Below are 12893 nucleotides of genomic sequence, written 5' to 3'. Positions count from 1 at the left end.
TCGAGTGGCGGTTATGCAGAAGTAGTCAAGGTGCTGCTGGAGAAAGGAGCTGACTTCACGACGACAACCAACTACGGGGTGACGCCACTAAGCGCAGCCTCGAATGGCGGACATGCAGAAGTCGTTAAAATACTACTAGAGAAGGGAGCCAACGTCATGACGGCGAATGATGACGGCTGGACGCCACTGAAATCGGCCTTGAGTAAAGGTCATGCAGGAGTCGTCAAGATACTGCTGGAGGAGGGAGCTGACTTTACGACGGCGAGCAAGAATGGATGGACACCGCTTAACTCGGCCTCGGATAGCGGACATGCAGAAATCGTGAAGATGTTGCTAGAGAAAGGAGCCGATATTACGACGATGGACAACGACGGGTGGACACCACTAAACGTAGCCTCGAGTGGCGGTCATGCAGAAGTAGTCAAGGTGCTGCTGGAGAAGGGAGCTGATCTCACGGTAGCAAATAACGATGGCTGGACACCACTAAACGCAGCCTTGAGTGGCGGTTATGCAGAAGTAGTCAAGGTGCTGCTGGAGAAAGGAGCTGACTTCACGACGATAACTAACTACGGGGTGACACCACTAGGCGCAGCCTCGAATGGCGGTCATGCAGAAGTAGTCAAGGTGCTGCTGGAGAAGGGAGCTGATCTCACGGTAGCAAATAACGATGGCTGGACACCACTAAACGCAGCCTCGAGTGGCGGTTATGCAGAAGTAGTTAAGGTGCTGCTGGAGAAGGGAGCCGATCTTACGGTAGCAAACAACGATGGCTGGACACCACTAAACGCAGCCTCGAGTGGCGGTTATGTAGAAATCGTGAAGATGTTGCTAGAGAAAGGAGCCGATATTACGACGATGGACAACGACGGGTGGACACCACTAAACTCGGCCTCGGATAGCGGACATGCAGAAATCGTGAAGATGCTGCTGGAGAAGGGAGCTGACTTTACGACGGCGAGCAAGAACGGATGGACACCGCTTAACTCGGCCTTGGATAGCGGACATGTAGAAGTCGTCAAGATACTACTAGAAAAGGGAGCCAACGTCATGACGGCGAATGATGACGGCTGGACGCCACTACATGTGGCTTCGAATAATGGACATGCAGGAGTCGTCAAGATACTGCTGGAGGAGGGAGCTGACTTTACGACGGCGAGCAAGAATGGATGGATACCGCTTAACTTGGCCTTGAATGGCGGACATGCAGAAATCGTGAAGATGCTGCTGGAGAAGGGAGCCAACATCATGGCAGCAAATAATGACGGCTGGACGCCACTACATGTGGCTTCGAACAATGGACATGCAGAAGTTGTCAAGGTGCTGCTAGAGAAAGGGGCCGATATTACGACGACGGACAACGATGGGTGGACGCCACTTTTATCCGCTTCGGCTGAAGGCCATGTCGATGTTGTCAAATTTCTGTTTGAGTCTTCGCCTCTTTATACTACTGAAACAAATGGTCTTGGTTGTACTGCCCTCTTTCTGGCTTCTCGAAACGGACGACTCCCGGTCGTGCAGTACCTGCTTTCCACTGGACGTTTTGACCCTAATATCAAGAACTACTACGGCTCTACAGCATTATCGGCTGCAGTAGCTAATGGCCACTATGAAGTTGTGGAGCTTCTGATTAGTACTGGTGTTAGTACTCTGGAGCAGGTCCATGTTGGTCGCAGCCTACAGTGGTGGGCATCTCACGCAGGTAAACCTGAGATAATCAAGCTGTTGTCGTGTCATGTGGAGTCAAGGGAGAGTGTTCCTCAGAACGACCCTACATTAGCAGATGTAGCTTTTGACGCTACATCGGACTGGTGTGATGCTTGTACACGAAGTATTTCGAGCATGTCTCTCCATTATTTCTGCCAACAGTGCTCCAATCTCGCTCTGTGCGGTGATTGCTACGAGAGGGGTTTTAGGTGCCGGGATCAAGCGCACGCTTTGACGGCCGACCTTGGTGGGGAGTCTTGAGTACCATTTTCGTGTGTCTTTGACGATCGAATAGGAATATCAATGGCAAGCGATTTAGTAACTATCTGAATGAATTTGTAGAGAGAAAATATAATTTGTAGTCTATAGAGCTATAGATAGATGAACTTGATCCAACTTGATCACTGTCCTTCCTAGGATTGTCGTCTGCTGACTCTCTTCACCAACGGTGATGTTCTCTAGATTATATACATGTACAGCAGACCACAGACCTAAAATGTTTCTTAGCATCAGTGACAGAGCACGTGCATTCTATTGAGTTGCGCCTTACGGGAGTCTTAGTCATCAACAGTTCAGCACCCATAAGCAGAAAATGTTAGCGAGTTACTAGCCGGGAAGCGGACTTAGTATGATCGAGGGAGCAACGAATTTATTCAACTTGTTAGGTGCTCCACTTGGGCTCAAACTCTGACTGTCGCGACTGATAACGTACCTCCAACTAACTTTCCTCATTGTTTTTCTACTCATCTTCTCATCTCACAACTTAGACATGGTGATTTTGGGCATCAGCAAAATTGTACTTCGCGTAAGGATGTTGTGGCTGTGCAAAAGCCACATGAGAAAAAAAAAGACAAGTTCTCGCGCAGCCTCATTCCAGTCTTTTACTCCATCTATTTTCTCTACGCCGCCAGCCTCAGGCCAAGCGATCGCCTTACAGTATACCAGCGCGTCATTCACCATAATCTTGCTGTATAGCAGATTCATTTGATTGATTGCAGTGTGCGCAGTCCAAGAACTATTCTATCCGTCGCTTCGCGTAGACAGCCTAGATCTGTGCTTGAGAGGGGTAACTGAAACGCCACGAAACATTGTCGTATTCCTTGGCTTCCTCACGATACAATGGAAGTTGCTGCAGTTCCTGTCACGGCTGGGGCGTCTGCTGGCCCTCAAGAATCACTTGAACACGCGATTCGGGATTTTCAGGCCATCTTGACAGACGATCAGCGGCGAAAGCTCAGTAATATCGGCGCCATTCAAGACCCAGACACTGTTAGAATATTCACCGCTCAGCTGGATCGTGAAAGCCAGTTGAAAAAGGGGCGCGGCATTGCCGGCCGGCTCTCTTCCATACTTCAATCTGTACACAGATTCTCCGCCGTGGTCGACTCTTTCGTTTCGTCCCATCCAGAAATTGCCGCCTTGGTCTGGGGAAGCGTCAAACTTGCTATGCTTTTAAGATGCATCCTCGTATCTACGAATTCCGACTAATTATTGCAGATAGCAGTGAACTACACGCGGTGCTTCGAGTCGGTCTCGGCCCTGTTCATGGAATTGAGCAACCAATGCCCGCGCTTTGCCGAATACTTGCTCCAAGGTTTCTCTGGGTTACATTTCTAATAGATGAAATATGCATCGCAGATTGCGATGACGATATCAGGCAATCCCTGCATAGTCTTCCCAAAAACCTAGAAGAAACTTTCGTCCGGGCGTTGTCACGTATCATGTCACGGCAAAAGAAGACTGGGTTGGCCCACAAGGTATTTCGATGGGTGGCGGTAGCGAAACGGCCCCTGACACTTGATGAGATCCGTGAAGCCGTCTTCATCGGTATTGGGCAGCCATACTTGAAGAGTGAGCGGCTAGTTCGTGAAATGTCGCCTATTGTCCTGTGGTGTGAAAACCTCCTCCAAGTCACCGAAGACCAGCCCCCGTCGCTTCAGTTCGCTCACAGTACTATCCGAGAATTCATAACCAAGGGAGACTTACCGACCCAGCTTTCCCATTTTCATATTGATGTGGATGAGGCAGATCACTTCGCTGGGGAAATGTGTGTTACTTACCTTCACCTCAATGACTTCAAGGCCATCCTCGCCTTGTTGTCCATACGTGTCATTGTGGGCTTCTTGGTGCGATTCCAGTTCTGCTTCTCGCTCTCGCTGTCGTTGTCGGTATGCCTCCGCACCTACGGTCCGAAGATGGCCTCGCTGTTCTTTAGTGAGCCGGCGGAGTACACCGCGCACTCTATGACAAAGGAAGGTGACTGTTTTGGTCTGCTGGTCATTTGTTCTTGTTTGAGTCTAGGGTAGGAGGGGTAAGGTCTTCCCATTAGGGTTGATCATCACAGCCTTGCGCGGCTATGTATGTAGGCAAAGCGCGGCATCAAGTTCATGCTTAGTCGAACACCTAGCTTCAAACCCAGAAGTAGCGCTAGCCAGTGCCATGCCGCGCATTGTGCCTACCACAGGCTTCACTCGGACCCTAGCCAGCACGGCTTGGGTGGTTCAGGCGCATTAAGTCCAATTTGTTTCCCCGTCCGGGCGAAGAGTACATAGACGGTACAAGAAAGATGCTAGGGGATTGATGCACTGTCGCGAGGCAATTTGTGATTCACTTCTAACCGAAATGGCAGATTCGTAACCTACCCACACTGGGGCCCAGCGTAGGCCATCTCGCTTCTCAGGTCCTGGCGCACAAACCGCAACGTTAGGGGACAATATTTGAGACGTAACGTGCGGCTAGCCAAACTCGAACGGGTCCACAGAACACCCCTCACTCTGCCGCCCGCTTCTCCTCCAACAGTCGGAGGCGGTCGCGGATCGCAAACTTCCACTCCCTCGCCACTTTGTACACCAGGACGAGGCCCAGAATGAAGATGAGACTGCAGGACGACACGATAGCAATGACGCTGATCCAGAGCGCCGATCCTTTCCAACCGCCCTCACCGCCGTCCCCGACCGAGACAACTACCTGCAGTCCGCTCAGGACCACCGACGCGACCGCAATCACGAACAGGATCGGCCCATAGAAGCGCGCAAAGTACGGCCCGTACTGGTACTCAACTCTCTGGAAGTGTGATTTGCCAAGGAGGAGCGGAGCGTAGAAATTGAGTCGCGTCAGGCGGATCTCGCCATACGTGTAGCGCAGGGAGACGTCTCGGTCTGCGATGCCGCCCAAGCTCGATGCGAAGTCGCAGAACTGCTTCCAGGTGATGTCCGGCGGGATGAGGCACAGACTGGGGTCCTGGGCGATGCGCAAGTCGGACTCGTGCTTTACGAGATAGTAGTACGTCCGCAGGTAGCCTAGCGCCGCTCGGCGGATGCGCTGTTCGCGTTCCCCGCCACCGACCTCCTCCGCACAAAGGTAGTCCTGCCAGAATGCGTAGGAGCCGATGTACCGCGGGAGCGGCTTGATGAAGATGCGATCGTAGATCCACACCAAGTGAAGCTTTGGGTCCTCCGTGACGACGATGGTGCGCCGTTTCACCAACTGCCGGTGGAGAGGCGATATGTTTCCGTTGTCCTGTTTTGACATCCACCAGAGCCTGTTGGCGACCCGGTCCAGATCATCCGAGCAGATTTCCCTGGCCAGCAAGTCCCATACCATGCTTGGGTCCTCCAAAGACACGCGGGGGTATCCCGGCACGTGCCGGGCCGGCCCGTCTAGCTCCCGCGTGAGCTGATGTTCTAAAGCAAAGGGCGGTGTCGGGGCCATTGATACGATCATGAGGCAAAACTCTGAGTTGTCTGCATCACGACCTCGCCTGATGGTGAGGCTGAGGCTAGGCAGAATTCTCATTCATGTCACGTGGATGGCTGCATGCGAGATGCTTGTGATGACACCTCACAACATGGGCCCCACTTGCATCTCACTTGTTGCTACCCATTTGAGCCCCAGCAACACTCGATCGCACCGTCTACTTCCCGCGTCGAAATCCGTCCCATACCTCGAAAGAGATGGCCACTGTACCTGAATTGTTCGTGGCTATCTTTGCGACCGCCAGCGTTGTCCTGTTGGCGACGATCCTCCACCAGAGGTCCCTGAGACAGCCGTTGAAGTCGCCAGCGACCCAGACCCCGACACGACGCGTCGATGACACCCCAGCCGAGACTTCAGCACCGAAGACCAAAAAGAGCCTGACACTACGCATCGATGAGATTCCTGCAGATCATGTCGATAACCTGGATCGCAACCTGAAGTCTATTCTTGACAAGGTTCTGGACCTGCAGGGAGATGCGAATCCTATGATCTGTCGCTCTTTGGTGTCACATGGCAAGGACTCCCTTTGTGCTACTGTCTCGATCAATACATCGCTCTCCGCAGACGACCTGTCCGCTCAGCTGCGCCGAGCCAGGAATAGTTACCCATATAACTACACCTGCAAATTCGAGGGAATCACGCCGCTCTATGAGGACAAGAACGGTGCAGATGTCGAGTGAGCCTGGTCGTCGCCGACCTTTCTTTCCCGTGCTGACTCCTCCAGCATCATAGCAGTACCCGGCCTCGGAAGCCACCCACTTGGCTCCTGGAAATCCCCAAATAGCGACGACGTCTGGCTACGCGACTTCCTGTCGAAAGACATGCCCAATATCCGGGTGTTACTCTACGGCTATGATACCACGCTGCCAGGCAGCCTCTCGAAGCAGTCCATCGAGGACTTGGGTGGTGCCTTGCTGGAACAAATCATTGCCTATCGCGCGAGTGATGGGGTACGTGACTCACGATGCTATCTGGCTTAATCTAATATCCGAAGACCTCTCACCGCCCCATCATCTTCACTGGCCACAGCCTCGGCGGCCTGCTCATCAAAGAGGTGAGATATCCCGCCGTCATAGTGCGGCATCACACTGATTGCTACAGGCGCTTGTTCGTGCGCGCAGAAGATGCAGTAATGCAAACTCTGACCTATCCAAAGCTTCTTATGGACTTCTTTTCTTCGGCGTGCCCAACCTCGGCTTACGAAACGACCAACTGAGGACTCTTGTCCGAGGCCAGCCCAATGAGGCCTTGATTCACAATCTCCTCGTCGACAGCGACTCTGAGCCATCGGCCTTCCTGAAGAGACTCGCCGACCAATTTTCAGAGAGCTGCAAAGGCCACTACAAGGTCGTGACTTTCTTTGAGCGCAGGCTGAGCCCAACCCTAGAGGTTAGATATTTTCCCAGAAACGGTTGAGTTGACGCTGACTGATCCCATAGCTTAACCAGGACGGTAAGTGGCGCAAGACTGGTCGCCCCTCTTTGTTGGTCACAGAAAAATCGACTACCAGCACGGGCTTGGTAGCTGTCGCCGAGGAGGACAACATCGCGCTTAACGCAGATCATTCTGGACTTGTTAAGTATGATTCCAGGAACCAGGGCGACTACACCATCGTCAGAGAACGACTAAGACGCCTTGTCGATGAGGCGAGGCTGGAGGTTGCCAAACGATTCGCCGAGCATAGTATGTAGCTTTTAGGCATCCTGCGAATATTATCTGATTCTATAGCGCAGGCCTCTACCAACCCCTATCGGAGACAATGAAAGCCTGTCTGAAATCATTGGCCTTTGAGGACATGGACGGCAGGCAAGTCAAAATCGACAATGCTGCCGACGGCACATGCCAATGGCTTCTCAAACATAAAACTTTGATTGAATGGGTCCATCAACATCGTGGTCTTCTGTGGATCAAGGGAAAACCTGGATCCGGCAAGTCAACGCTGGTGAAATATGCCCAAAATGCACTTCCTCCAATTTATGGAACCAATACGCTTGTATTCTCCTTCTTTTTCCACGGTCGTGGCCATGAGCTACAGAGAACTCCGATTGGTCTCTTCCGATCCCTCCTGCACCAGCTGCTCAAGCGTGTCCCTGGCGCTGTATCCGACCTGATCAAATATTTTGAGGACAAACGAACAACAGAGGGCGAGCCTGGAGAGAAGTGGCAGTGGGATTTGAAGACATTGCAGGCTTTCCTCAAGTCGTCACTTCCAATAATCCTGAAGAGGTTTCCAGTCATCCTCTTCATCGACGCACTCGATGAGTGCGGGGAACAATCAGCTGTCGGGTTGGTCGAATACTTCGAGAAATTACGTTCAAGTCTCCCACCGACGGATTCTCGATTCGGCATCTTCTTCTCCTGTCGCAGCTACCCCATCCTAGAGCTCAAAGGTGGATCGACTATATTGCTCGATATGGAGAATAACGCAGATATTACCACGTACGTCAAAGACCGCTTCTCTACGGATCCGGACCACTATATCGAAAATCTAATATCGGGCCGTGCCCAAGGCGTTTTCATGTGGGCTCACTTGATCGTCGAACGCGTGCTACGGATGAAACGCAGGAGGGAACCGAGAGTCGAGATCGAAGACGCCATTACGCAGACACCTCAGAATTTAGACGAACTGTATCATGAGCTCGTTCAAGTCGTGGAGAATCGCTCAGTCACCTTGAAACTGATGCAATGGATTTGTTTCTCCACGCGGCCTTTGACAACGAACGAGCTACAATGGGCCATGGCGGTTGATCCGAACCAGACATATAGATCTCTCGACGAATGCCAAGGCTCGAAAGATTTCATCAATGGCGACGATATAGATACAAGAGTCATGGTCCTTAGCTGCGGTCTCGCAGAGATCATTCCGTCCAACAATTCCCGCATCGTTCAGTTCATCCATCAATCGGTTATGGATTTTTTTGTCAATGGCGGATTGATGGCTTTGGACATTACTACCAAAGCAGCAAACCTGGTGATCCCTGCTGTACATTGCCGCCTCTCCCGTTCCTGTATCCGTTACTTTAGAATGGTCGTGTTATCTCAGTCAGGATCCGTCGGCGAGGAGGACAAGTCAAGATTCCCCTTGTTGCACTATGCCACAACGTCATGGGTGTCTCACGTAAAGTTGGGCGACTCAGCCGAAGAGTCCCCGAACGATCTCGTGCACCTGCTTGGATGGCCGACAGAGCTCCTGGTTGAATCATGGGTGCGGATATACAAGGCATTGGAGCCTTACCAAGGTGATTGCCCGCCAAGCGGGAGTAATCTTGTGCACATCGTGGCAAGACACGGCTTGACGAAGTTGCTCCTATGTCTGCTCCTCGACACGGGGGGAGTCGATATTGATGGAAGAGATACAGAGTATGGCCAGACGCCGCTGTCGTGGGCCGCCGAGAATGGACACGAGGCGGTGGTCAAGATGCTCCTTGACACTGGCAAGGTTGATATCGATGCAAGAGATGAGAATGGCCGGACGCCGCTGTCGTGGGCGGCTGAGAATGGGAATGAGGCGGTGGTTAAGATGCTCCTTGATACTTGCAAGGTTGATGTCGATGCAAGAGATGAGAGTGGCCAGACGCCGCTGTCGTGGGCAGCTAGATATGGACGCGAGGCAGTGGTCAAGATGCTCCTCGATACTGGCAAGGTTGATGTCGATACAGTAGATGAGAATGGCCGGACGCCGCTATGGTGGGCGGCTGAGAATGGACGCGAGGCGGTGGTCAAGATGCTCCTTGATACTTGCAAGGTTGATGTCGATGCAACAGATGAGAATTACAGGACGCCGCTGTCGTGGGCGGCTGAGAATGGACATGAGGCGGTGGTCAAGATGCTCCTTAATACTGGTAAGGTTGATATCGATGCAAGAGATGAGAATGACCGGACACCGCTGTTGTGGGCGGCTGAGAATGGATATGAGGCGGTGGTTAAGATGCTCCTTGATACTTGCAAGGTTGATGTCGATGCAACAGACGAGAATGGCCAGACGCCACTATCATGGGCTGCTGGGAATGGAAATGAGGCGGTGGTTAAGATGATCCTCGATACTGGCAAGGTTGATGTCAATGTAAGAGATGAGAGTGGCCAGACGCCGCTGTCGTGGGCGGCTGAGAACGGACACGAGGCGGTGGTTAAGATGCTCCTCGACACTGGCAAGGTTGATATCGATGCAACAGATGAGAATGGCCAGACGCCGCTGTCGTGGGCTGCTTGGAATGGACACGAGGCGGTGGTTAAGATGCTCCTCGATACTGGCAAGGTTGATGCCGATGCAACAGATGAGAATGGCCAGACGCCGCTGTTGTGGGCGGCTGAGAACGGCCACGAGGCCGTGGTCAAGATGCTCCTTAACACTGGAAAGGTTGATGTCAATGCAACAGATGAGAATGGCCAGACGCCGCTGTTGTGGGCGGCTGAGAACGGCCACGAGGCCGTGGTCAAGATGCTCCTCAACACTGGCAAGGTTGATGTCAATGCAACAGATGAGAATGGCCAGACGCCGCTATTGTGGGCGGCTAGATATAGACGTGAGGCGGTGGTCAAGATGCTCCTTGACATTGGCAAGGTTGATGCCGATGCAAGAGATGAGAATGGCCAGACGCCACTATTGTGGGCTGCTTGGAATGGACACGAGGCGGTGGTTAAGATGCTCCTTAATACTGGTAAGGTTGATATCGATGCAAGAGATGAGAATGACCGGACACCGCTATTGTGGGCTGCTAGGAATGGATACGAGGCAGTAGTTAAGATGCTCCTCGATGCTGGCAAGGTTGATGTCGATGCAAGAGATATAAAGTATGGCCGGACGCCGCTATTGTGGGCTGCTAGGAATGGATACGAGGCAGTAGTTAAGATGCTCCTCGATGCTGGCAAGGTTGATGTCGATGCAAGAGATATAAAGTATGGCCGGACGCCGCTATTGTGGGCTGCTAGGAATGGATACGAGGCAGTAGTTAAGATGCTCCTTGATGCTGGCAAGGTTGATGTTGATGCAAGAGATATAAAGTATGGCCGGACGCCGCTATGGTGGGCGGCTGAGAATGACCACGAGGCGGTGGTTAAGATGCTCCTTGATACTGGCAAGGTTGATGTCAATGCAACAGATGAGAGTGGCCAGACGCCGCTGTCGTGGGCGGCTGAGAACGGCCACGAGGCCGTGGTTAAGATGCTCCTCAACACTGGCAAGGTTGATGCCGATGCAAGAGATGAGAATGGCCAGACGCCGCTATTGTGGGCTGCTAGGAATGGATACGAGGCAGTAGTTAAGATGCTCCTCGATGCTGGCAAGGTTGATGTCGATGCAAGAGATATAAAGTATGGCCGGACGCCGCTATTGTGGGCTGCTTGGAATGGACACGAGGCGGTGGTTAAGATGCTCCTTAATACTGGTAAGGTTGATATCGATGCAAGAGATATAAAGTATGGCCGGACGCCGCTATTGTGGGCTGCTAGGAATGGATACGAGGCAGTGGTCAAGATGCTGCTTGATACTGGCAAGGTCGATATCAATGCCGAAGACTTCTGTGGTCTAACTGCGTACCAGCTGTCTGCCTTCAATCATCATGAGCAAGCTGAACGTCAATTGATGGCTCGGGGAGCACTGGCCTCTTCTGACTTTTACGGTCTGCAGTCTTTGTTCGTGGAACCTTAAGGCCGAGAATAATATATATTGGCCCAGTATTGGGCGAGGCAAGACCCTTGTTTCGGCCATGTCGTTACAGAGAATATCGCCGTGCTCAGGAAGATGAGTAGCGAATACATCACCAACTCGAGATTGGCAGTCCTCGAGAATCTAGCTAAGCAGCACGGATTCCTTGTTGGCAATCGCCCTGATTCTGGTCATAGGAGGCAGAGGTGGTTCTTGGACAGAACAGTAAGACATGACGCTAAGTATCGCATTATTACGGAGGCCTGAGTCTCATTGCAATCTCATGCTCGTTCTCGTCCCTGCAGGTGATCCTGACGCGGTGGGGGTTCCTTGGGTCCTTAGTCACCGCTCGGCATCGCCACGTGGGATTATCCAGTTCGAAGCGGACTTCGTTCTCCACTGTCGCTAGGATCGTCCCGGCTGAGAGCCTAGCTTCATCTTGAAATGTCAATCGTGCAGTAGAGGAGGAGCGGCTAAGGATCTCGAATCGTTGTGAGGTAAGAACGGTGTCAGTCTTGTGACGTCAGCATATGATCGTTGGAGTCCGTCCATTGCATTCGTAGCGGAGAGCTGTTCGCGGACGCGCTGCAGTTCCTAGGTCATCTGTTCTTTGATCTCCACCATCTGCTTGCCCATCTCGTGCACTGTTTTTTCCTACTTTGCAACAGCTTCCTTAAGTTCCCTAGTCATCTCCATCCGTTAACCTATTGGACTCACAAGCTGCACCTGGCTACAGGGGTCCTTTGCAGCTGCTGAGGCCTCCCCACACGCAAATCCCGCAAAGACGTGGCTGTCCCGCATAAAGGTCAACAGTCACACCTTCGGAAATCTCAACACACGCAGTTCGAGCTCCGGTATGCCATGTCTCTTCCACCGCCCTTGCACTGTTACTCTTCTTTGCTGGAGGGCAGTATTCGCCTGCTTCGGCTATTGCCGCATCAAGACGAGCATGGCCCCATACAATGCCGGCTCTTTGACTGCGCCCTATCGGACTCAGGAAGCACTCGTCCGTACTCGGCTCTATCCTACGTATGGGGTTCTGAGAGTAAGCCTCAGTCTATCTCTATAGACGGCTGCGACTTGCACATTGGGGAAAATCTTTACGTGGCGCTCTCACGCAACAGAGCAGCGCACGAAGCGCCCAACCAACGAAAGCGCAATCCTTGGACTGCTCGAGAGACCGTGGTTTCAACGCATCTGGGTCAGGAAACAGGCAATCACTAATATGGATCGAGAGTACTGACAAAGTCGATTCAGGTGCTTCAGGAGGTTGCCGCAGCCCGACATGTACTGTTCAAATGTGGTCTCACCGAGATTGACGGATATGCGTTCTGTTCAGGCCTAAGTGCATTGAACCTGTCCTACGAAACCCATCCAGACCTGCGGCCTCTGATTCGTTCAGTATCCTACCTCATAAGGGGTGCGGTCTTCCGGCCTAGATGCGCAACTAGTCGGTCAGGCAGGTTTTCCCTAGACATATGCCCTCTAGGTAGGCTAGTAGATATGTACCACACTCGCCAAGCTACTGAGCGCCGCGACAAAGTTTATGCATTGCTCGGCATGAGCTCTGATGATCCTAGCGTCGCAGGGTTATCGGCCAACTATGATATTTCATGGGGACAACTCTTCCAGCAACTCGTCAACTTCTTCTTATCTGAACGGGTGTCTGTAGACACTTGGGACGATAAGGAGATAGTGGTAATCAGGGGCAAGGGCTGCATTCTAGGCGAAGTGTCTTCGGTCGAAAGAGATAATAATTAATAATTGGGAAGACAGACAGCACGTGGGC

The 12893-nt window shown here is 52.3% G+C and overlaps 4 protein-coding genes across 4 annotated transcripts; 2 read left to right on the top strand and 2 right to left on the bottom strand.

The window, feature by feature from the left end:
• Nucleotides 1-156: 156 nt before the first annotated feature.
• On the top strand, nucleotides 157-1703 carry J7337_013185 (uncharacterized protein; the record flags this gene model as incomplete). The annotated part of the gene is given in 2 exon segments (XM_044830681.1): nucleotides 157-1662; nucleotides 1674-1703. The coding sequence occupies 2 exon segments, from the start codon at nucleotides 157-159 to the stop codon at nucleotides 1701-1703; spliced, it is 1536 nt and encodes a 511-aa protein (XP_044673956.1).
• A 1912-nt stretch (nucleotides 1704-3615) lies between these two features.
• Nucleotides 3616-4154, bottom strand: J7337_013184 (uncharacterized protein; the record flags this gene model as incomplete). The annotated part of the gene is made up of 4 exons (XM_044830680.1): nucleotides 3616-3657; nucleotides 3691-3741; nucleotides 3765-3945; nucleotides 4108-4154. The coding sequence occupies 4 exons, from the start codon at nucleotides 4152-4154 to the stop codon at nucleotides 3616-3618; spliced, it is 321 nt and encodes a 106-aa protein (XP_044673955.1).
• A 319-nt stretch (nucleotides 4155-4473) lies between these two features.
• J7337_013183 (uncharacterized protein) lies at nucleotides 4474-5415 on the bottom strand (the record flags this gene model as incomplete). The annotated part of the gene is made up of 1 exon (XM_044830679.1): nucleotides 4474-5415. One exon carries the CDS (start codon nucleotides 5413-5415, stop codon nucleotides 4474-4476), a length of 942 nt encoding a protein of 313 aa, XP_044673954.1.
• Nucleotides 5416-5657: 242 nt separating this feature from the next.
• J7337_013182 (uncharacterized protein) lies at nucleotides 5658-11107 on the top strand (the record flags this gene model as incomplete). The annotated part of the gene is made up of 6 exons (XM_044830678.1): nucleotides 5658-6136; nucleotides 6245-6410; nucleotides 6455-6514; nucleotides 6562-6849; nucleotides 6900-7143; nucleotides 7194-11107. The coding sequence occupies 6 exons, from the start codon at nucleotides 5658-5660 to the stop codon at nucleotides 11105-11107; spliced, it is 5151 nt and encodes a 1716-aa protein (XP_044673953.1).
• Nucleotides 11108-12893: the final 1786 nt, after the last annotated feature.

The sequence above is a fragment of the Fusarium musae genome, chromosome 11, assembly GCF_019915245.1.
Source record: "Fusarium musae strain F31 chromosome 11, whole genome shotgun sequence".
Classification (NCBI taxonomy): Eukaryota; Fungi; Ascomycota; class Sordariomycetes; order Hypocreales; family Nectriaceae; genus Fusarium; species Fusarium musae.
The sequence above is the reverse complement of the archived record's forward strand: the minus strand, read 5'-3'. Positions and strand labels throughout refer to the sequence as shown.